The sequence below is a fragment of the Desmodus rotundus genome, chromosome 6, assembly GCF_022682495.2.
Source record: "Desmodus rotundus isolate HL8 chromosome 6, HLdesRot8A.1, whole genome shotgun sequence".
Taxonomy (NCBI): Eukaryota; Metazoa; Chordata; class Mammalia; order Chiroptera; family Phyllostomidae; genus Desmodus; species Desmodus rotundus.
Window position 1 is genome coordinate 34,962,656 of NC_071392.1, and position 25,559 is coordinate 34,988,214.

The 25,559-nt window shown below is 38.1% G+C and overlaps 2 protein-coding genes across 4 annotated transcripts in view; one reads left to right on the plus strand and one right to left on the minus strand.

Moving 5' to 3' along the window:
* DBF4 (DBF4-CDC7 kinase regulatory subunit) overlaps positions 1-5,220 on the minus strand; it is a 29,533-nt gene extending 24,313 nt beyond the window's left edge. For both annotated transcript variants that reach the window (XM_053927127.2, XM_024557647.4), the window contains exons 1-2: positions 4,821-5,220; positions 3,513-3,685 (exon numbers count right to left, since the gene is read on the minus strand). In XM_053927127.2, coding sequence (XP_053783102.1) covers positions 3,513-3,685; positions 4,821-4,866 — 219 coding nt within the window. In that variant the 5' untranslated portion in view covers positions 4,867-5,220. The remainder of the gene's footprint in view (positions 1-3,512; positions 3,686-4,820) is intronic.
* Positions 5,221-5,282: 62 nt separating this feature from the next.
* The window catches only part of SLC25A40 (solute carrier family 25 member 40), a 35,048-nt gene continuing 14,771 nt past the window's right edge, over positions 5,283-25,559 (plus strand). The window contains exons 1-5 of one of the 2 annotated variants that reach the window (XM_024559143.3): positions 5,283-5,494; positions 12,126-12,191; positions 15,912-16,032; positions 17,392-17,451; positions 18,965-19,071. In XM_024559143.3, coding sequence (XP_024414911.1) covers positions 15,936-16,032; positions 17,392-17,451; positions 18,965-19,071 — 264 coding nt within the window. In that variant the 5' untranslated portion in view covers positions 5,283-5,494; positions 12,126-12,191; positions 15,912-15,935. Of the gene's footprint in view, positions 5,495-5,595; positions 5,692-12,125; positions 12,192-15,911; positions 16,033-17,391; positions 17,452-18,964; positions 19,072-25,559 lie in introns of those variants that run through there. The other variant, XM_053926980.1, reaches the window with a different exon arrangement.

Here is a 25,559-nt window from a genome sequence, read left to right on the forward strand (position 1 = left end):
CTCTTTGGTGAACAAAACCTTTTCATTTTTACAAAGTCCAATTTATCTATTTTTTCAATTTTTTTTGCCTGTGTTTTCAATGTCATATCCAAGGAATCAACACCAAATTCAATGTCATAAAGATTTTTCCCTATACATTCCTCTAACAGTTTTAGGTCTCATGCTTAGATCTTGATCCATTTTTAATTAATTTTAGTGTATGATATATGGTAAGCGTATAACTTTATTCTTTTGCATGTGGATATCCAGTTTTCCTAGCATCAGTTGTTGAAAAGATTGTCCTTTCCCCACTAAATGGTCTTGGCAATCTTGCTGAAAATCAATTGACCCTTTATGTGAGGGCTGATTTCTGATCTCTATTGCAATGGTCTTATATATGTCTGCCCTTATACTAGTACTACACATTTCCTTTGGTTTTCCACTTCCTGTAGCTTGAGTTACAATTCTTTAGTAGTGAATAAAATTCATTTACAATTTGATCCCCAAATAACATTGTTTGTTGTCATTTCCTCCAATTCCCAAACTCAAGCCGTATTGTAATTTTAGCAGTTGCTTGAAGAAGGCACACATACATACATTTTGAAGATGCTCTTTCCTGTACTTAGTTTGTTTATTCAGCCTGGTATATTAGTAGGCTTTCAAGATTTGACTCAAACTGTACCTCTGGTGTAATTTCTAAAGGCAGAGTCAATCACTTCCATCTCTATATCCTAATGGCAATTTCTACATAATTTCTGTTAAAGTACTCATAATGTTATACTTTAAATTATTTATTTGAGACTAATGTTCCCACAGAATAAGAATTCCTATAGGACTAGAGCACCTCTTATTTTTACATCCCAGCATCTAAAAGAGTGCTGGTATATGGGAGATGCTGGTGGAATAATTTTTGAATGAATTCTCATATCCAAATCATACTCATTCTTCAAAGCTGAGTTCAAACTGTGTCTGCAAACTGGCCTGCAAGATTCCTCAGTTGGACGTCACGCTTCCCTCTTCCTGACATTCTATGTTGTATTAAAATTAATTGTACCCATGCCATCTCTACCTAGCTGAAGGCAGATGGACATCAGATTCATTTTTGACTACAACATAACACTTAATACTATGCCCTGTAGTGCTTAGTTTTATCATGGTCTTCAAATTATTAGCTATTGTTATTTTCAGATGACTCAATGTCACAATGAACATCAAACAAGTAACTCTGTCTTCAAGTTCATGTTATGGCAAGATATCTGCCCTTATATCTCTATTCTTTTCCAACTGCCTTATTTTAGTCCAAACTGTTTAGACATAGACCTAAACGTGGCTGGTTCCATGTCCTTTTTAGACAGTTTCATAACAGCTACTTTCCTTGCCACAGTTAAAGATATTTCCCTATTATGTCAGACTTCATTGCTGTGCTCTTGGTGGTTGAATTTGTCAGAAATGCACTCTCTGGATAGAAAAGGACAAAGATGGTAATAATCTCAAGCAAGATAAATTATAAAAAGAGCTAAGTAATCATAAAAATTTAACTAATAAGCACAATTTTTTCAAGGAGTACCTATTAAACCAATTAGTATTTAAAGGTCAATCCTAAAACTCTTAAATTAGTGTCTAGAGGTCAAACTCCTTTATAGTTTACTAGGAGATCTTCATACCATAGTCATTTTTAGTGATAAAAATGATAATGTGCTACAGAGAAATCAGGACATCACCGCATTATTGGAAAAGTAGTATGTGGGGAGATCAGAATTTGATTAAATTTTTTTTCAAACAGAAATTAAGGAATAAAGTTAACAAATAAAATTTAGTTGAAAATCAACAGCGTGGGGAAAAATTTGGAAACTTATGCCCTTAAAATATGCACCTCATTTTACTGGTCTACTTCAAACCCTTTTAGGATAAAGATTTTAAATGTATAAAACCAAAAGTCTCTATTATCTAATGCATAAGTTAATTCAAACTCTGTTGCCCTGGCCGGGTGACTCAGTTGTCTACAGTATCGTCCCCTACACCAAAAGGTTGCAGATTTCATCCTCAGTCAGGGCACACACTTAGGTTGTGGGTCTGATCCCCTGTCCAGTGGCAAGTATGGGTGGAAGCCAACTGACTGATGTTTACCTAGCTCATTGCTGTTTCTTTCTCTCTCAAATTAGTAAACATATCCTCAGGTGAGGATTAAACATTTTTTTCGTTCCCTGTAAGTGCCTCAGGAACTGATGGGGTGGAGAGAACAAAGGAAAAGGGGAACAGGGCAAGCAGTCCCTTGCACTAGCTTCTATACTGCTGTTATAACTAGTCCTTTTTATTGGCTTTACACATTGAACTTCTGAATATGATTTTGTCTGAAGTATTCCACTGCTAAATACACAAATCTAAAATCACTGATTTAAATCGGAAGGGTTCATTGGAAATGCACCATATATGAGAAAGCTGCTCTCTGTAACTGGTTAATTGCTAGAGGAACAGAATGGTGCAGCAGCATGTTAGTCTGAGAATTAGGCTAATCTTACCCTGGACCAGACATTTACCTTCTCCTGACCCTTATGCACTTAACTTTTAAAATGAAAGGGTCTTTACTCAACGTCTAAGGTCCTTAACAAATTAAGACACTCTTGAGAGGTGTTATAGTCAATATAGACCATAAAACCTGACTTTTAGGAATAGTCACATGTTATTATGATATGTGCTACTACTATGACAAAATGTGTTACAATGTTTTAAGAAAATGAATAGCAAAAGAGTAGAATAGCTATTCAAAGATAGGTAAATAAAATATCGCAACAATAAACAATCCTAAGAAACTTGTTACTTGTTCTGCTAATTTCTATTCCAGAAATAATAGGATCTGTTCAAGATGTTAATCTTAAACTCAAAGTGCAGCAGAAACCTTTCTAACAGGAAGAATTAGGGAATGAATTAATAAAATCTTAGCCTTACTTGCTAAAATTTACCTAATATTAACCCTAATGCTAAGAAAACCTTAGAGTTTTACTCAAATTTTCTGATTTCCTAATCATTTACTCAATGTATAATAAGGTAAGGAAAGGAGGCTTTCCAAATTCTGTTCACTTAATGACATTCATGCTGTTGAGAATCTTATCACTCAAGCACAATTTTAATTCTTAGGTTTTACTTGTTCTGTTAGTAACATTCTTCATGTTACACTAATCTAGACAAATTTATGTAGCTCCCCAATAATCATAAGCAAGGAGCTCCTGCTATCTGGACGACATCCGAACATTACAATGAGAAGGCAATTAGCAGTTCCACCAGGACAAGGGAGTCTCACTTCTCATACTTTGTGAACTTTACACTAAACTAATAATCACAGAAACCTTCAAGTTTTGTCATGCTGTAAAAGGTTAAAACAGATGGTTTTCCCTTAATGATACACAGCTGATAAAAATGTTGAGCTTGGTGCTTACAAGGTTATGTTTTCCAAAATGAAAAATTTAAATGAATAACATATTAAAAAATACTAGTTACAAATTTCTCCTTTTTTGTCAGTTATGATTTTGACTTACCCCTCCCAGATCCTTAATGTCCTTTTGCAGTTTTTCAGATACGGTGACAGAAGGTAAGTCAATGTAAAATACCTTTCCCCAAAGTGGCTTATATTTGGCCTTTTCTGGTTTATTATCGGTTTTCAGAGGTTTCAAAGATGGCCTGTTTTTTTCATTTTTGAGTTGGATTCCACCTATTGTTTAAAAATTTAGAATTAGATGTTTTTGCAGACAGAAAACTTCTACTGTTTTAAAAATAGTTCTTTATACAATAATCACACTACAGAGTGGACAATTTTTATCCCAACAACATGTCACATTTCTTTGTGGTACCTACCCCTTGGGATAAAGGCAGAACACCCTATGTGTTTTAACAGATACTATATCGTAAAGTAACTACTGTTCACAGCCAACAGCGGAGTCTGAAGGAAACGGTCGCGTGCTTCTGCTTCATGTGTTAAGGTGGGAACAACACAGAACCTCACTGAAAAGGTTTCGCTCCTTAGCCTGTAAGGAGCATAAACGAGTTCCTGCACAAACCCTCGAGGAGCGTCGTCGTTCTGCCGAACACCGAGCAGTGCGGGAACCTGCGTCCCCGGGAGGCCCGGTCCGCACCGACGCCTCGCTCGCTGCTCGAGGTTCGGTTGCAGGAAGGGTGTCTGTCTGTCAAGAACTGAATGGGCCGTTTGAGGAATCCAGTCACCACTCGTTTTGTTTCCTTTAAGAGCAGACCTGAGATCCAAGCTGCTTTAAAAATTAACTTTTTGAACACAATCTGTGCACAAACTGGAAGTTACTTTGTGTATGTATCATATACTCACACGTAAATGCGGATTAAAAAAGGCTGAAAACGGAAATTTGCTGTTGTTTGTTTATATGAAAACATCAAGGGCGTGTATGCCATACAAATATTTTCAACTTTGTGAGTGAAGAACGTGAAAGAATAAGATCCAAGTCCCCCCGACCACCACCCGCTCTAACCCCGAAGCCAGGCGCCGCGAGCGCCCCGCTCTCCGAGGACCGGCTCGCACGGGCGCCGGGAGCCCCGGCGAGTCCCGGGGCCGCACGTTGTTCTCCGGCCGCGCAGCCCGCCGCCCCCCGGGCACTGGGCGGCCGCGCCGGCGGCGGGGGAGCGCGAAGGCCGGGCCGAGATCCCGTCCCTTTCGGAGGCAGAACCCTGAACGGGCGAGCCTTCCCCTCAGGCCACGGGGAGGGACGCACGGCCGGGAACGGCGCGGGGCCCCGAGGCAGCTCTCCAAAGAACCAACGGGGGAACCCGGGCGGCAGGAAAGGATTAAAGGGACTGCAGGCGGGGGAGGGGCCTCATACCCTGGAAATGTCCTTTGCTGTGGATCCGCATGGCTCCGGAGTTCATGGCAGCCGCCGGAGCCCTACATGCTGGCTCGGGAACGGTGTCGCGTCGGGGGGCCGACGAAACGCGGCTCCTCGAGGCCCGTGGGTCCGCCAGTCGCCGTTCCGCAGACTACCACACCCACGCGGCAGAGATACCGCCTCCGCTCGCCGGGTTTCCGGGGCCGGGGCCGGGTTCACGGCGCAGAGGAGGAAGAGGGAAAGCACAAACGAGTGGGCTGCGGCGGTTGAAGATTTGAAAACGCGTCACGCGGCCGCGGCGCCGATACGCGCGCCCCGCCCCCTCTCACGCCGCACCCCGCCTCGCGCTCGCCCCCGCGTGCCTGCTCCTCGCACTGCACGCCCCGCCTCATGCTCCGCCCCCTCAAGCCGCGCGCCCCGCCCCACCAGCCCTGTCTCCGCCCCCGTCCCGCCCCCGCCCCTCCCAGCCGCGATGCCCTCTGCCTCTGGTTCCCGCTCTTCCACTCGTTATTCGGCGTCCCTGCGCTCCCCCGAAGAGTCTTTGCGCCTCGCTGTGGACCACAGGTAGCGGATGCAGTTAGCGCCGGAGGCCGGCCGAGCCCTCCACCAGTGTCATTCCCGCCTTCTCGGTTTGCAGGGATCGCCTGTCGTCCAGCTGCCTTCTCCACCAGGTACGCTGATTTCTGTCCGGCCGGCTGTCCAGTAGTCTGGAGGCTTAGCGGCTGCACTGAGCCCGGACTCAGTTTCGGGCCGGACCGGGAGGCGGCGACAACCCGCGCTCTACTCTCCGGGAGTGTCAGAGCGAGGTTTTCCCGCGATCACCGCGGACCCTACTGGCCGAACACAGGCCGCAGAGGGACCTGCTAAGGTGAGAGAGGCGGCGGGCTGGGGGCCAGGAGGCCCCCCGCCTGGAGCGCACCTTTTGCACTTGACTGTGTGTGTTTCACTGTTGACCTCTGTTTTGCACAGACCTGTTTCATTGTGTAGAAGTTTATTCAACAGTAATAGAAAGAGTGGAACTTGAATCTCAAGTCGGGGGTTTTGGGTCTGGACCGACCACTTACCAGCCTGTAAGACTGTGGTTAAATTATCTAATCATTTTGAGCCTCAGTTTTTTCGTTTATAAAATGGGCATGATAATGGGATTATAGTACGGATTAAGTTAATATGGTTTGTAAAGTATATTAATTTTGTTTTGTAAATGGGAAAACACAAAAAATTGGTTTGGGTATGTTTCTGCTTATAAACTCAAGGAAGAACAGGATTTAATTTTGTATTACTTTGCATTTCTTAATTCCTAGCCATATTGGGTACTCATTGTTCAATGGTTGATTTTTTTACCTAGTAATTCAGGGAAATTAATGCCAATAACACTCTTACAAAAATATGCACCAGAAAGCATAGACGAGGATGGATTGTGATACCTTTAGCCAAATTGAAGAACTCAAAGAAAGGTTCAGGTTGAATTAGGGAAATGAGAGTTTTGTTGTGGAGGCTTGAAGTTGAAGGGCCTGGGGAGACAATCATGGAACTGTCTTTATAAGACAGTTGGTAATATTTGTCTGCAACTAAGGAGAGACGGGGAGAAGGAAACAGAGAAGGAAGATTGGTTGACTGGAGAGACAGCACACAGACCAATCACTGATTCTCAGTCATGGGGTGATGTAGAGATTGTCACATCCTGAGAGGCAGGAGGAGGTGTGTAGTTTGAACAAATATGCTCTACCTGAGACTTTCTATTTGGGAAGAACAATCTACTTTCAAAATGTAAAGTACAGAAAAAGCACAAGATTTTTATGTTTATGAAAACGTTAAAAGGTTGAGAAACACAAATAGAGAGTTTAGCTGCTGTCCTGGAAGGAAATGAGATTGCCTAGGAGAGCATGTGAAGTAAGAGAAGTGGTGAGGAAGTAGTGAGAGAGATGGAGAAGAGGCCACAGAATTAGGAAGAGAACTGGGAACAAAACTTACTATCAAAAGTCACAGAATTACAAACACTGGGGTCACACAGGCTTCATTAACTATATGGCTTTGGGTAATTTTGGGCCTCAGTTTTAATCTTTGAAAAGGGGTAATGAATACTTCTCAGATATTGTGAGGATTACACGAAAGAGTTTTGAAAGCTTTGTCAGTACAGTGCGTAGCACAGAGGGGAGAGCTCAGTGAGTGCTATAGTTGTGGGAAACCCTGCACTAGAATCCTCAAGAATTCAAAAAGGCTTAGACTTGAAATATAGGCCTTGAGTCGGGTGTTTGAGATGCCACTGGTTTCCTCAGTGAGAATTTCAGTATATGGCTAAGGTGAGTACTGTGCTAGGTAACAATACACTTGAAGTGGAAACAGATTGGGTATACTCCTGCAAAAAATCTCAGTGTAAGGAATTATGGTGATAGGAAGGGAAGATGGGTCTTTGGAAAGTTGAGGGACTATGGGAAGGATTTAATCATGTTTGTGTTGAAGAAAATAAAAAACTGGTTGCCCGTTTTGTGTTCTAGTGAAAGATAAATTACCTTCCTTATTTCCTGTAATGAGGAAGGACGGTAACATAGTTGTAACCAATGCTTTTAGACACACACTTCCCTGCATTGTAGGTGATAATGCTAAGCTGTGAAAGCAGAAAGTCTGTTTTACTGGATAGTGTTAATACCTATCTAGGTAATATGTAACCCTATGTTAATATTTTAAAATGTTATTATTGGAACTCAACCCTTTTAGTAGCCACCAGAAGAACTTGGTCCAATATCTATGGTCTGTAAGTATAGAAACCTCCTTATGTATTATGTCAGCAATCAGGGCTGTAGGTAAGAGAATAAGGTTTATGTTAAAGTGTATGTTGAGGTGTGCTTCAGGTAAAAAAACTACGTTCAAGAAGAATATTTGTGGTGAGAGGTTTGGTTAATGAGTTTTATTAAGCAAAGTAGGAAAACACTGAATAGAAGGATCTAATTAAATGAACATTTAGCTGTGAATCAGGAGAAATGAATTCATTCAGTATTCTCTCTATTTCTAAGTAGTTTAATGACCTGACCTTGGGCAAGTATTAACCTTTCCATGCTACAGTTGTCTCATCTGTAAATGGAGACAATATCTGCTCAGTCTACCCAGCAACTTTTCGTGATTATCAAATGAGGATTGGCTTTTTTCAGACTACCTCAGACAAGTGTAAATTTTTTACTCCAGAGTCTAGACAAATGAATTTATCTGTTCTTCTGTAATATTATCATTTTCTTTTCTTTTGCTTAAGTCTCTCCACCTGGCTGGCAATTGTTCATCTTTCATATTCATAGCAAGCCTAGCTTAGATGCAGCCTTTATCTCCTGCTCATTTGGAGCCTTCAGTAATTCCTGTTTGATTAATTTGCCAACTATTGATGTACGATCTTCTGAAATGTATTCTGTTGCTATTTTTATTATTTAATTTTCACTGCCTTGGTGAGTTGGAAGGCCTAAGGTTTTTCAGAGGTTAAGTTCTTAGTTTTGCAGGCTAAGCATATGAGAGGATAGATAGAGGCTGTGGCACTGAAGTCCGTGTGTCCTATGAGCATGGCTGGGAAACCAGGGGAAATTCAGCCTGTTAAGTCCTTGAATACCACCGTGAAGGGCCAGGAGAAGAATAAGGAAGACAAGAGGATTCAAAATTTGAGAGTGGATCCCCCTAAGGCAGCATAATTCGGAGGCTGCTGTGGCGCCTGTGGGATCTGTTAAGGATAATGAACTGGTTCAAAGGTTACATATGATATTCTGAACTAGACTGTAAATTCCTTTAGGGTGATACAGAATACATATTGATATCTGGCCGTGACTGTAGAACAATCTACTCAGCTATCCCACTTCCTTCTTTTCTTCTACATTGATTGAGTACCTACAATATGCTACTCCAGTGAGATTGGGGTTTTTTGTAAGACCCCATAGAAGTTTCATCCTCTAAATTTTTAAAAATTGAATACTCTTAATAATCCACATAAAATAAAATGCACCCATTTTAAGCATACAGGTTGATGAGTTATTTTATATATATATATATATATATATATATATATATATATAATTACCACTCCATAGAACATTTCTGTTCTCTCAGGTTATTTCATTCCCTGCTCCATTCTCCCTTTTCCCACCAGAGATAACCCCTCTTTTGTTATCATAAATAATTTCTCTTTTGACCTAAAATGAATGAGTCTCTCGAAGTTAGATCAATACATTTTTTAATTTGTCCTTCCAGTTGCTGTCTTTTAATTGGAGAATTTAATCCATGTGTATTTAATGAAATTATTCACAAGACTTGCCAATTTTTTTTTATGTCATATATTTTTGTTCCTCAGTTCCTTCATTACCTACTTCTTTTGTCTTAGACAGATATTTTGGAAAACATCTTGGCAATTTCTTAAAAAGTTAAACACGCTTTTGCCATTTGATCTGGTCATTTTATTCCTACTTACTTACGTAAGACTTAAACGCGGGTGGATAGGCATAGCTCCTTTACGACTCCATTCCTGTGACGTTCTCAAAAATGCAGACTCATCTGTAGTGACAGCAGGTCGGTAGCTGCTGCAGAGCAGGGCAGTTAGTTCTAGGAATTACAGAGGAGGGGAGGAAACCCATGGGCATGCCAGTTGTGTTCATTTTGTTGATTAGTGATGGTTTTACAGGTGGTCAATACTTATAAGTTGTAAACTTTAAGTATATGCAGTTCATCATGTGTCAATTATTCCTCAATAAAATTGTAAAAAAAAAAAAAGTAAAGAACATAAAGATAATGTCATGTGTGTATAGACATACATACATGCAATGGAACATTCAACCATGAGAGAAAGAAGGAAATCCTGCTATGTGACAACATGGATGGACCTTGTGGGCATTATGCTTAAGTATAATAAGCTAGACAAATACTGCAGGCTGCATGTTATTATTTGTATGTGAAATCTTTTTTTTTTTAAGTGAATCACAGAAACAGCAGAAAGTGGCTGCAAGGGGCTGGTGGAATGGGGGAAATAGGAAGAGGTTGGTAAAATGCTACAAACTCTCGCCTATAAGGTAAATAAGGCCTGAGGATCTAATGTAAAATATGGTAACTATAATTGATAACACTGTGCTGTATAACTGAAATTTGCTAAGAGATAAACTTAAATGTTCTCACCTAAAATAAATAAATAAGTAAATAAATAAATAAACAAATGTGATGGCGATCTTAGTTAGTAGATGGGAGGATCCTTTCACGGTGTGTATGTACATCAAATCACCATGATGTATTCTTTAAATATTGTATAATTTTGTATGTCATTTTTACCTCAGTAAAGCTGAAATAAGAAAAGGAGCCTTCGTGCTATATTAAGGTTAGAAATAAAATTCCTTAATGTGATGAAGAGTCTCTTTAAAAAAAAAGTCTATGGCAAATAATATCCAAATGGGAAATCTTAGAAGAATTTGTTTTAAATTGAGGTACAAATATACTTATTTTTACTACTCTTTATCTAACATTGTGCTGGAAATCCTATCCTGTGCATAAGAAAATGAAGTTGGTAGCATGATGTTTGGGAATAGCAGATATCAAATATTTGCAGACCATATAAATTTTTATATAAAATAACTCAAGAGTCTATTACTCAGTAATTAGAAATCAGAGGAGATTCTTTGGGCAAAGTTGGCTGGGTATAAGATTAATATACAAAAATCAATTGTTTATGCTAGCAGTAGAGCGAATGTCAAAGGAAGATACTATTTATGTAAGTTTTAGTGATTCCGAGTGTCTGGAGTTAGACTTGCCACAAACATGCAAGATCTTTAAGACAAATTTTGAAACGTTTCAGAACATCAGTAAGGAAGACATGAGTAAATGAAGGGATAGGCTCTTTGTGGATATTAATTCTCTCCAAATTTATCCATAGATTCAGTTTCATTCCATTCAAAATTTTGAAGAGGTTTTTAAAGGAACTTGACTTTTTAAACATACGTGAGGAACAGGGAGGACAGACTTCCCCTACCAAAAATAAGGACTTATCATGACTCAATAATAATACAGTGTGGTATGGTTTGAAAATAGGTAGGTTGACCAATAGAATGGAATGGAGAGCCTAGAAACAGTTTTTTCCCCTTACATTCTAAATAATTGATAGAAATGTATCAATTTTATTTGGCTTTAATGTCAGGTGAACATATTCAGGTTGCCAACTTTGCTGGGATGAATGTCAAAATAAAGGATTGTAGGCCTTTTTTACTCTTCTGGAGGAGGAATATACCTGTATTCTCGCATATGTGTACTATCTTTATACTTAAAGGAACTGTGTTTATATAAATGGATGTTAGGAGTATGTTCTTAGACTTGAAGATTTTACATGAATTTTAGGAGTTAAAAATATTTATTGTATACATTTTCCCAGAAAAATACAGAACATTGAAATACTTATGACACACTTATTACTGAGATTTAACAGATTGTTAACATTTCAGTATATTTATTTTTTCTAAAGTATTGGAAACTACAGCATTTTCATAACACTTAGTGCTTAATACTTCAGTGTGGATCTCTTAAAAAAGATACTTCTTACATAACCACAATACCATTATTTCACCAAACAAAATCAATAATAATTTTTACTATTATCTAATATCTATCCCATATTCAGATTTCTTTAGTTACCATCCGACTGGCTTTTTAAAGTTTGCTTTTTTAACCAGGATATATTTGGTTGTTGACTTTCATGGGATTCCTTGACTCTGGAACAGTTCTCCTTGCCTGCCACCTTTTTTCTCACCTTTCATTTGTTGAATAAGCTATAATCCTATAGGCAAGAGTATTACACCATCTCCTATTTTACGGCATCCTTTACCATGTTACTTTAGTCTCTGAATTTTCTGTAAAATGGATGTTAGAGCTAAAGGATTACTTAGATTCAGATAAAAATTTTTTCTCTAAAATATGTTATAAATGATGCTGTATACTTAATTTTGCATCACAAAATCTCTTTGACTTAATAATCTAAGATTGATCAATGTGTTCAGGTTATAGAATCATTTGTTTTTAAAGTGGGATAATTGGAAGTTTTTTGTTAAAATACTTTCATAACTAATGTTAGTATTTGTGGAGTGTTCTTTTTTAAATTTTTAAAAAATTTTTATTTTTTTATTGTTCTTCAAGCAATGTTTCCTCCATCTGTGGAGTGTTCTCTATAATCCTCAAAGCTCTTATTAGAAGCATTCCATAAATGTTAATTTCTGTTTTAAAATTTTCTATGTGCTCCTTTCCTTTAGGCTTGTTATCCTTTTCCTATGTGAAAAGATAAAACAGTTTTTTTTTCCACTGCAGATTTTCAGCTACTGATGTTACAAACAAAATATTGGAGCATAGAGTTGAGGAAAAGACTTAAACCAGGTAGGTACCACAGCAATCTTAGCGGTAAGGACAACTTGAGTAAGAAGAACTAAGTTGGGAGAATCATGCTACCTGACATCAAACTATATACTGCAAGGCCGTAGTAATCACGGTACTTGCATAAATACAGACATACAGATCACACAGAGCCCAGAGATAAACCCATGCCTTTATGGTCAGTTAATATTGACATACGAAGCAAGAACATACCGTGGGGTAAAGATGGTCTATTCAGTAAATGGTGTTAGGAAAATTGGACAGATATGTGCAAAAAAATGAAAGTTGACCACTTTCTTACACCATACACAAAAATAAACTCAAAATGGATTAAAGATTTAAATGTTAAGACTTGAAACCATAAAAATCCAGAAGAAAACAGGCAGTAAAATCTCAAGACATTTTTTGTAGCAATATTTTTTTCTGGTATGTCTCCTCAGGCAAGGGAAACAAAAGGAAAAAAAAACAAAAACAAATGGGACCACATCAAACTAAAAAGGTTTAACACAGCAAAGGAAATCATTAATGAAATGAAAAGAACCCACTGAATGGGACAACATATTCACCAATACATCTGATGAGGGGTTAATATTCAAAATTTATAAAGAATCTATAAAACTCAATACCAAAAAACCCAACAATCCAATTAAAAATGGGCAAAGGACCTGAATAGACCCTTCTCCAAAGAGGACATAGAGACGGCCAATAGACATATAAAAAGATGCTCAATGCCACTAATCAGAGAAATGCAAATTAAAACTACAATGAGATATCACCTCACACTGTCAGAATGGTTATCAGTGAATCAACAAACAAGAAGTATTGGTGAGGATGTGGAGAAAAGGGAACCCTTGTGCACTGTTGGTAAAATGCAGATTGGTGCCGCCACTGTGGAAAACAGTATGAAGTTTCCTCAAAAAATTAAAAATGAAACTTCCTTACAACACAGAGATTCATTCTACTTCTGGGAATATATTCAAAGAAACCTGAAACATTAATTCAAAAGAATATATGCACCCCTATGTTCATTGCAGCGTTATTTATAATAGCCAAAATTTGGAAGCAGCCCAAGTGCCCACGAGTAGATGAGTGGATGAACAAACTGTGGTAAATTTACACTACAGAATACTTGGCTGTAAAAAAAAGTCTTACCCTTTAGACAGCATGGATGGACCCAGGGAGCATTATGCTGAGTGAAATAAGACAGTCGGAGAAAGACAAATACCATATGGTTTCACTTATATGTGGGATCTAATGAACAAAATAAACAAACAAAATAGAAACAGACTCATAGATACAGAAAACAGACTGACAGCTGTCAGAGGGGAGGGGGTTGGAGGACTGGGTGAAAAGGTGAAGGGATTAAGCCAAAAAACAGCAACAATTCATAGACACAGACAACAGTATGGTGATTATCTCAGGGAAAGAAGGATGGGGGGAAGTAGAAAAGGGTAAAGGGGGAATAAATGGTGAGGGAAGGAGACTTGACTTTGGGTGGTGAACTCACAATACAATATACAAATTATGTGTTATAAAATTGAACACCTGAAACCTATACATGTAATTTTATTAACCACTGTCACCCCAATAAATTCAATAAAAAATTTTTAAACTAGTTAGGTGAATAATAAAAGTCTAAAGAAACAATAAAACTACCATTCATTTTTATTAAGTCATTGTTGGGATAATGACAGAATTGGGATATGAACTGGATTATTGTCAAAATTAAGTTTTTTTAATTTGATAATTGTGCTCTGATTATGTAAGAGAATATTCTGAAGTACTTAGGATAAAAAGGATTGGTGTATGCAACCTATTTTGAAATGGTTCAGAGAAAGATAAATGATATATAATGTGAGAGTTTGGTGAGGTTGTGGATTAATAGCAATTCGTACATTACCATTGGAAGTATAAAATTAGAAAGAATTTTGTCTCAAGTTTTCGTTTAGCCCAGCAATCTTACTTTTTCTTACAGTAATTGTAGGAAGGCCACAAAAAGATGTATGTGTAAGGATATTTATAATGAGAATGTATGGAATGAATGAATGAAAGTAAAAAACTGGCAATAAACTTAACATCTAATAATAAGTATAAGACTGATTAAATTAATAAAATTATAAACTCCAAGCATCATCCTGGCAGGGTGGCCCACTTGGTTGGAGCATCGTCCGGTACACCAAAAGCTTGTGAGTTTGGTTCCCGGGCACAGCACATACCTGGGTTCCAGGTTCGTTCCCTTGTTGGCAAGCCTAGGGGAGGCAGCTAATCTGATCAATGTTTCTCTCAGTCTCCCCCCTGTCCCTCTAAAATCAATGAACATGTCCTCAAGTGAGGATTTTAAAAAATCTTTAAGCATTAGAAATGATATGTAAGTCTATATTTATTGACACTATGTGTGTGTGTGTATTTACACACACATATGTATATTCTACATATATGTGCATATATATATATATATATATATATATATATATATAATACATATATATATTTAATCCTCACCCAAAGATATGTTTGTTGATTTTTAAGGGAGAGAGGGAAAGAGAAGGAGAAATATTGATGTGAGAGAGAAACATCAAAATTGGCTGCCTTCCGTACATGCCCCAGCCAGGGATTGAACCTGCAACTTAGGCATGTGCCCTGACTGGCGATCAAACTCACCACCCTTTGGTGTATGGGATGATGCTCCAACCCACCTGGCTGGGGCACAGTGTCTATATTTTTAAGTGTCAAAGTGGTCTACTGAACAATATGAATAGTAGTAACCTACTTTTTATTTTTCAGTTACAGTTTGCATGCAATAGTAGTAACCATTTTTTCACATAAGATGCATGTACAAAGATACACAAATGTTGATTTATGTTTAATTAATTAGATGTAATCTGCCTGTGCAGATAACATCTGCATATATACATACAGGGTGGGGCAAACATAGGTTTACAGTTGTTCGTATGTAAAATAATACAATAATTAACCAATACTAATACAAGAATAAACTTGGTTTCACATACACACAACTGTAATAGCCCCATCCTGTATATAATATGAACACACACCATTTGCATATTTAAATATGTGTTTGTATTTTATGCCATGCGGCAGATTATGGTATGCAGTAAAAATAGTGCCATATTTGCTAGTAATTCTGTACCACATTACTGTATCTGAATAGTTCTTAAGAGGCCAAATTCACAGATTCTGAATCTTATTGGTCATCTGCTTTCATTGATACCTGGCCAGAGTCTGTTTCTTAATGCTCTATTAACTTTCTTGCAAGTGTGATGCTACTCAACACAGCTTAGCTGAAGTACATGACCCTTTTTGGCAAATCAGAGAATATGTTCTATTAATGACAGTTGTAGTGTCTTTGTGTATACAGCTTAGATATTTACTTTTGACAGTTGTCACAGCCTGTCCTTTGATATTAATGCTGATTATTATTTTTTAATTTAATCTTTTTATATTTTCCATTACCATTTAGTCCCCTATACTCCCCCTTCCCCGAGTAATCACCACACTGTTGTCCATGTCCATGAGTCCTTTTTCCTTTTTGCTCAATCCCTCCACCCCCTAACCTCTCCCCCCTCCACAGCTATCACCCTGCTCTCCATCTATGAGTCTGTCCCCATTTTCCTTGTTTTTACCATTTGTTTAATTTATAGCAGTCAATTTTGGGGGCATTTTCCATTAAACTTTATTTTACATCTTGCTTTTCTTTAACAGATTTTTCTTCAAGTAGTTAAAACTATGGATCCTGAAGAGGGGGGACCACCGATTAGCAAAGTGACACCTCTTCAACAAATGCTCGCCTCTTGTACTGGAGCTATACTGACGTCACTGATGGGTAAAATAATGTTACCAATGTAGATTATGTCACTGAGTTAATTCGTTTGAGCTTTACCATCTGTGATATGATAATATTATCGTTCATCTTTCATAAATGATAATATCTCCCCATCAACATAACGTGAAAAGAACACAGGGCAGAGAAACAGGAGACTTGAATTTTAGTCCTTGCTTTTCATTCTAAGGGTACGTGCACTTTGGGGGTTGTCTCTACTTCTCTCTGAGCTTCATTTTTCGTCTGTAAATTTGGGCCTTACATCAGGGTTTTTTTGTGGTTTTTATCAGTGTTAAACTTTCCTGACTTTTATTCTTTTTGAACAGTAGAAACCAAGAAGATGAAATAAAATATCAGCATAATGAATAATACAGAATGTGGACAATTTACAGTAGCAATAAATACAAATCGTTTAACTTTGCTTGTATTGATGGTGAATTTTTTAAATTTCTGTGGACCACATTTTTCTATTTTTTATAGTCAGTTTCTTGTAGACATAGCCAAATGACATAGTTAGGTGATAGTTTAGCATTTTAATGATTTTAACTTGGCTGGGTACTTAAATAAGATAGCAGATGACTACAACAAACATAAATGGATCACTTTAGGATGGTAGTATGTTCCGTCAGGTCAGAATGTTAGGGTTGTGAAGGCCTTAGAGATAATTCCCAGATGAGGAAGATTTTTCTTTGGTACCATTATCTGGCATTTTTTCTATTTGAGCAAATACAGCAGACAAATTAAAACCATTCTCCTTTTCTGTGCTGTTCCCAAGTGGAATAATATAACCTGGTGGTAAAGATGATTTACGACTACCTTATTCAAATTCACATTAACTATACTTTTTATTCAATACAGGTAAATTTAATAGATTAGGAAGACTAATATTGTTTGATTATTAATTATTTATAATACAGAGTTATTTTCCATATTTAAATAGACTTTTGGACTACTATTTTAGTTTTAATGTTAATGGAATTATAATTGTAGAAGTATTTTAAATGACATTTTAGCACTTGTGAGAGAAGTAATTACATTGTCTTTTCATTCATCCCCTTCAAACAAAATTCAAGGGCAGAAATTAGAATATTACATTCAAAACCACTTGAAGATAAATAATCTTACCCATTGTACAGTCACGAAGAAAAGTGTGATTCCAAACACAGGCTGGGGCAAAAGTGGGTTTATAGTTGTTCATATAGAAAATAATACAATAACTAGTGAAAATAAAAATAAACTGTGTTTTGCATACTCACAACTGTAAACCCACTTTTTGCCCCACCCTGTATTTTGTGTTCTTTGGGCAAACATCTCTAAACTTACATGCATCACTTGTTAATTGCAATTTATGTATCTTCACAGTGACACCCCTGGATGTTGTTAAAATTCGACTCCAAGCCCAACACAACCCATTTCCCAAAGGTATGTACTAGTTGTCCTGGGAGCGTTATGTTAGATTTTTACATGTTACTGCATTCATTTTTGTTTGAGTGTTAATCTTTTTGTCAATTAAAAAAATTGTTGCCTCTGAATCCTCATGCAGAAGCAGTTTTTCATCACATAGTTTTCTAGGCTGAAAACAAATATGTATATGTAACACTTTATGAACCTACTAATTGAGTCAGAGGATGATTTTATATTTGGTTATATGCCTCACAAGTAAGAACAGAATATACTGGTTAGGGACCTTAGAATCTAGCTTCCTCCTTAGTCCAAGAGCTCTGCCAGTCCTAGACCGTACTGTCGGTCATCCAACTGTTGCCTGAACACAGCGATAGGAAACTCATTATCTTATCAGACAGCTTGGTTAGTTGCTCAACAGTAGAGTTTCTGTGCAATCTGAGAAGAATAAATTATACATTTTTATTAGATGAGCAAAAACAGCAATTCCTTCATCAATTTTTAGAGTTTCGTAGAGATAATGGCACTTTAAAACATGTTTAAATAGCAGAAAACTTACTGGACTGTGCGGAATTTGGGTCAGACGTAGATGCCACTCTGTTGAATGCATAGTAGTGAGTCGGGATGAACAGCAGGCGTATTTCAGATGAATGACAGGATAGATGGATTGTAGAGACTAAAAAGTAAGGTACTTCCCTACACATTAAAGAAGGCCTTAAAAGCGGAGGCACTTGGCTTACGTATTATGAAACTCACAGAATTGTATATATGGTCAAACGGAGAAGACAGTTTTGGCAGCAAGAGTTAGTCCAATAATGGGAAGGAGTTGGTATTAAAGAAAGTGATAAATCAGGTGGGAGGTAATGAATGTCTAAACAGAGCAGTATAAATCCAGAGAAAGGGACAAAGCATAGCATTATTTACATTGATTGGGAAGAACAAATTTTTTCATAATCTAGGTATATTGAGATATAATCGACATATAACACTATTAGTTTTAGGTATGGAACATCATGATTTCGTATATGCATATATTGCAAAACAATCAGCACAGTAAGCTTAGTTAACATCTACACCTCACAAATGTACTTTTTCTTGTCAGTAGATCTTAAATCTACTCTCTTGGCACCTTTCAGATAAATGTTCGATTTCATAGTATGTTTTTGTCTGTGTTCCCCTTGCGTACCACAGAGTTTTCCACCCATGTTCTCCTATCAGAACAGGTTTTCCTCCTTTATCTCTTCTTCCCCTTTCCTCAGATAACCGAAAAGAATTTATTTCTGTGTGCATCTGCCTACTCCAGTTCTGAAAACCTAAAGTCCACGGGTTTACTCATTCACTACTGTCAATTTAGATCTCTGTGCTATGTCATTAAGCAAATCAAATTATGTATATTTTATCCTAAAAGGTGAGGACAAGGTTGTATCTTTTCTTCTAGTTTTCTAGTTCCCTCATTCTAATTTCAATTTGTCCTTCAGTAAAAATAATACGGTTGTGTGAAGTAATTGTTGACCGTTGTAATCTTCTTCGTTAGGGAAATGTTTTATATATAGTAACGGACTTATGGATCATCTCTGTGTCTGTGAAGAGGGAGGCAACAAAGCATGGTATAAGAAGCCAGGATTTTTCCGGGGAACATTGGTAAGGAGATTGTATTATTTATAATCACAGTATGTTTTCTATTTTTATGTTTAATCTTATGAATGAAAGATTGTCCAAGTTACAGGACAATGAAGTTTTATCATAAGTTAGCAAATTTATCCAACAGTAAATATTGAAGCAGGAAAAGCAAAATACTTCTTTGCTTTTAACTCTTTACTTTCTTTTTATTTTTTCATGCTTTTTATGTAGGAAAAAAGGGAGTACATATTTTTAGTTAAATACTTTCATATTGAGATAATTGTAGGTCATACACAATTTTAAGAAAAATATACAGACAGATCCCATGTACCCTTTTCCCAATTTCCCCCAATGGTAACATCTAGAAAGAAGTATAACATCACAGCCAGGTCAGTGGCATTGATACAGTTAAGATACAGAACAATTCCGTCACCACAGGGATCCTTCTGTTTCTCTTCTATAGTCATACCTACTTCCTTTCTGCTCTTAACTCGCTTTATTATGTAGGCGTGGTTAATTAAATCACTGGCTGTTGGTGATTACTTCAACCTCCAGTCCCTCTCCCTTCCCCAAAGGTCCTGAGGTTGGGGAGAGGCATGGGGTAGAGGAGTGAAAATTCCAACCCTCTGCAGATATACCTCATTTTATTATGCTTTGCTTTATTGTGCTTCCCAGATACTGCTTTTTTTTTTTTAAGAAACCGAATGTTTGTGACAACCCAGTGTTGAATACGTCTGTCAGCACCATTTTTCCAAAGAGCATTTGCTCACTTTGTGTGTCTGCGTCACATTTTGGTAATTCTTGCAATGTTCCAGACTCTCTTATTGTCATGTTTGTTATGATGAGCTGTGATCAGGGATCTTTGATGTCAGGATTATAATTGTTTTGGGCGCTGCGTACTGTGCCCGTAGAAGACAGTGAACCTGCTTGCTAAATGCTGGTGTGTGTTCTGACTGCCCCACTGACCAGGCATCCCACGTCTCTCTCTCTCTCCTTGGGCCTCCTATTACCTGAGATACAACAATAGTGAAATTAGGCCAGGGAATAGCCTACAGTGGCCTCTAAGTGTGTTCAAATGAAAGAAAGAGCTGCGTGTCTCACTTAAAGCAAAAGCTAGAAATGATTAAGGTTAGTGAGGAAGGCATATCGAAAGTAGAGATAGGCGGAAAGCTAGGCCTCTTGCACCAGTTAGCAAGGAAAAGTTCCTGAAGGAAATTAAAAGTGCTACTCCATGACACACATCTTTGACTGACACGATGTTCATCGTGGCAGTGTGGCTGGTGACAGCAAAAATGACCCATTAATGGAAGCAGCTGGCTTCACAGCTCAAGCGATACCCTGAACCATCTGGGCCAAGTCAGTGCTGGACGTGCGACTGTGCTGGATTGTCACTCAGCTCACATTGCTTGCAAATTTGCTAAGCCGAATAAAATTGATTCTCGTTCTGGGGAAAAGCTGGAAGATGGCCCAAGGTTTTTGAAATCTGGTGATGCTGTCATCATTGATACGGTTCCTGGTGAGCTCGTGTATGTTGAAAGCCTCTCTGACTATACCCCTCTGGGCCACTTTGCTTTTGTGACATGAGACAGTTGCTGTGGCTGTCATCAGAGTAGTGGACAAAAAGGCACCTGGAGCTGGCAAAGTTACCAAGTTCCCAGAAAGCTCAGAAAACTAAATGAGTATCATCCCCAATACATGACACCCCAGTCTGAATCCGTGGTGTAAGAATGGTCCAAGAATTGTTTGTCTCAATTGGCCGTTTAAGTTTAGTATTAAAGACTGGTTATTGATCACAATGCATCGTGAAACCTTCGGAAGGAAAGGAGAATGTTTTGTGGACCATTTGTTTTGTGTGTGTGTGGCAGTTTTTAAGTTACTAGTTTTTAAAATTAGTACTTTTTAATGGAAACAACTTGACCAAAAAATCTGTCACAGAATTTTGAGACCCATTAAAACAAAGTTTAATGAGGGGAAAAAAAAGTGCTACTCCAGTAAATGCAGGAGTGGTAAGAAAGTGAAACAGCCTTGTTCCTGATATGGAAATAGTTTTAGTAGTTTGGAATAGTTTAGATGATATGGAATAGTTTGGATAGAAGATTAAACCAGCCACAACACTGCCTTAAACCAAAACCTAATCCAGAGCAAGGCCTGAGAGAGGCGAGGAAGCTGCAGAAGAACCGTTTTAAGCTGGCAGAGGTTAGTTAGTCAGATTTAAAGACAGAAGCTGTCTTCATAACATAAAAGTGTAAGACGAAGCAGTAGGTACTGATGTAGAAGCTGCAGCAAGTTATTGAAAAGATCTAGCTAAAATAATTAGGGAAGGTGGCTACATTAAACACCAGAATTTCAACTAGACGAAACAGCCTTGTTTTGGAAGGTGCTGCGTCTAGGACTTCAATAGCGAGAGAGGAGAACTTAATGCCTGGATCAGAGCTTCAAAGGACAGGCTGACTCTGTTGTTAGGAACTTAGGCAACTGGTGACTTTAAATTGAAGCCAATGCTCATTTAGGCCATTCTGAAAATCCTAAGGCCCTTAAGAATTTTGCTAAATCTCCTCTGCCTGTGCTCTGTAAGTGGAACAATAAAACCTGGATGACAGCCCATCTGTTTATAACATGGTTTACTGAACATTTTAACTCCATTTTGAGGCTGACTGTTCAGAAAAAAAGATTCCTTTCAAAATACTGCTCATTGACAATGCACCTGATCACCGAAGAGCTTCGATGAAGATGTGCAGTGACCTGGATGTTGTTCCCAGGCCCATTAACACAACACCCATTCTGCAGCTCATGGATCAAGGAGTAATTTTGGCTTCCACGTCTTATTATTTAAGAAATACATTGCAGCCCTGGCCGGGTGGCTCAGCTGGTTAGAGCGTCATCCCGATATGGCAAAGTTGCAGGTTTGATCGGTCAGGGCACACACAAGAAGCGACCAATGAATGCATGGATGGGTGGAACAACAAATCGATACTTTTTCTCTTTCTCTCTCTGTCACTCCATTCCTGTCTCTCTCTAAAAATCAACAGCAGCAACAAAAATACATTTCGTAAGGCTGTAGCTGCTATAGGTAGTCATTTCTCTGATGAACCTGGGCAAAGTCAATTGAAAACCTTCCGGAAAGGATTTACCATTCTAGGGGCCATTAAGAATAGTTGTGATTCATGGGAAGAGGTCAAAATAGCAACATTAAGAGGAGTTTGGAAGAAGTTGATTCCAACCCTCATGAATGACTTTGAGTCCAAAACTGCAGTGGACTCCCGGGTAACTGTGGATGTGGTAGAAGTGGCAAGAGAACTAGGATTAGAACTGGAGCCTGGAGACGTGACTGAATTGCAGCAATCTCATAATAAAACTTGAGCAGATGAGGGCTTGCTTCTTATGGATGAGCATAAAAAGTGGTTTCTTGTGATGGAATCTATTCTTGATGAAGATGCCGTGAAGATTGTTGACATGACAACAGAGGATTTAGAATATTACACAAGCTTAGTTGATAAAGCAGAGGCAGGTTTTGAGAACATTGACTCCAGTTTGGAAAGAAGTTCTCCTGTGAGTAAACAGTTAATAAACAGCCTTACGTGCTACAGAGAAATTGTTCATGAAAGGAAGAGTCAATTGATGTAGGAAACTTCAATGTTCTATTTTAAGAAATTGCCACAGCCACCCCAGGCTTCAGCAGTCACCTCCCTCATCAGTCAACAGCCATCAACATTGAGGCAAAACCTTCCACCAGCAAAAAAATTCACAATCTGCTGAAGGCTCAGATAATGATTAGCATTTTTCTAGCAATAGTGTTTTTTAACTAAGGTATATACATTTTTTGGACATAATGCTATTCTACACTGAATAGACTACAGTGTAATATAAACATAAATTGCATACACACTGGGAAACCAAAAAATGTGTGTGACTTGCTTTATTGCAGTGGTCTGCAGCTAAACCTGAAACATCTCCCAGGCATACCTGTATTACTTGGTTGGTTCCCCTCACCAGCCCCCACCTTGTGGTCATCTAGAGGCTTCCAAAAATCACCTCATTAGCATAAACTCAGGTGTTATGAAAGGGTCTTGTTATGAACAACGAAAGACAATTCTTTCACCTTCATCTGGAGCGATTTCAGGATTGAGGACAAAAGAGCAAATAGTATAACAAAAGCTACTCCCATTGTTCTTCATCACTTAGGAAATTTTAAGAATTTTAGATGCTGTGTTCCAGAAACCATGGAAAAGACCAAAATGTATATTTCTCATTATAACTTGCAGTATTTAAACCTTTCTCTGGGATAAATGCTCAGGACTGCAGTTTCTGGGTCGTATGGTAGTTGCAGGTTTAGAGTTTGCTGACCTAACAACATCCAATCCTGTAAAAAAAGTATGAGTTTATTAGGCCAAAGAGATTACATGCCTGGAAGCTGCATCAACAGATCGAGAAAAAATGCTTCTCAGGATGACAGTTTGCAGTCTCTTATGCATTTGCAATTAAGGAGAGAAGGAAGATGACTTGAAGGTGGAAGAAAGCAAGGCAGGTGATTGGGCTGCAGGATAGCTAACAAGATTATGTACTCTCTAGAGTTGGAGGGTCACTATACTTCCCAGGGGACTGAAAGGGGGCATTTCAAAGATGGGTTAACCTAGATGCACAAAAACAATGGATAGGACTTGCTTAAGGTAGAGGTAAACATTTTATTAAAGAATACTCACCATGACCTTCCCACTTAAGAATTTATTATCAGATCTTCCTATGAGGTTACTTTTAGTTACTGAACTTGTACATACCCCATTTTTGTCCACAACAGCGTGTTTCACAAATCTTTATACTGTCTACCGTGTCTTTTTATCCTCTTAAATGGGGTTTTTATTGGAGCAAAGGTTTTAAACTTTAAGTTTAATTTATTGGTATTTTTCTATGTAGATCATAGAAAATGTCAAGTCTAAGAACTCTTTACTTACCCTTAGACCTGAAGATTTTCTCCTATTTAAAAAAAAATTTCAGTGTAGTCGCTGTGTAATATTACATTGTTTACATTAGTTTCAGGTGTGCGATATAGTGACTGACATTTTCCTACCTTGCAATGCGATGACCCCACTAATTCCAGGAGTCACCTACCACAGTGTAAACTTTATCCCAGCATTACTGACTGTGTTCCCCTTCTCTTCATCCATCCTCTCACCGCCTCCCTTCCAGTAACCATCCCTTTGGTCTCTGTTTCTGTGAGTCTATTTTTGTTTGTTTGTTTTGCTTTTTAAGATTCCACATATAAGTGAAACCATGCAGTATTTGCGTTTCTCGACTTATTTCACTTAGCATAATACCTTCTAGATCCTTCCATGTTGTTGCATATGGCAAGATTTCATTCTTTTGTATTGCTGTGTCATTTTTCATTGTATATATATGCCATATCTTTGTTATCCTTTCATATGTATCCATGGATACCTAGGTGGCTTCCACATCTTGGCTATTATAAATAATGCTGCAATGAACTTGGGGTACACATATCTTTTTAAATTCATATTCTCATTTTCTTTGGACAAATACCCCAAAGTGGAATTGCTGGGTTGAATGATAAGCCTATTTTTAGGTTTTTGAGGAATCTCCATAATGTTTTCCATAGGGGCTGCATCAGTTTACAGCCCCCCCAACAGCGTCCAAGAGGTCCCTTTTCCCCACATCCTCTCCAGCACTTGTTACTTGTTAACGTTTTTGTAATAGTCATTCTGACTGGTGTGCAGTAGTATCTCTTTGTGGTTTTGATTTTCATTTCCCTAATGATTATTCGTGTTGAGCACCTTTTCATATGTTCGTTGGCCATCTGTTCTGTGTGTCCTCTTTGGAGAAATATCTTTTCATGTCTTCTGCCCATTTTTCAATTGGATTTGTGTGTGTGTGTTATTGAGTTATATGTGTTCTTTAATATATTTTGGATATCAACTCCTTATCAAATATATCATATGCAAATATATTCTTCCATTCAGTAGGTTGTGTTTTGTTAAAAGTTTCCTTTGCTGTGCAGAAGCTTTTTAGTTTAAGTCCCATTTGTTTAAGTCCCATTTGTTTTATTTTTGCCTTTATTTCCCTTGTTTAAGGGGCTGTATTCAAAAAGACATTATTCCGACTAATGTCAAATAGTTTACTTCCTATGTTTTCTTCTAGGAGTATTATGGCTTCAGGTTTCACGTTTAAGTCTTTAAATAATTTTGAGTTTGTTTTTGTATATGGGGTAAGAGAGTGGTCCTGTTGTATTTATTTATTTCGATTTTATTTATTTATTTTTAGAGAGAGTGAAAGGGAGAAAGAAGGGTAGGTAGAGAAATGTCAATGTGCAAGAGAAACATTGATGGGTTGCCTCTCACATGTCCCCCAAACAGGGACCTGGCCAGCAACCCAGTCATGTGCCCTGACCAAAACTTGAACTGGCAACCTTTGGGTTTGAAGGCCGGTGCTCGATCCACTGAGCTACACCAGCCAGGGCTATTTATTTTTTACGTGTATCTTTCCAGTTCTCTCAGCAC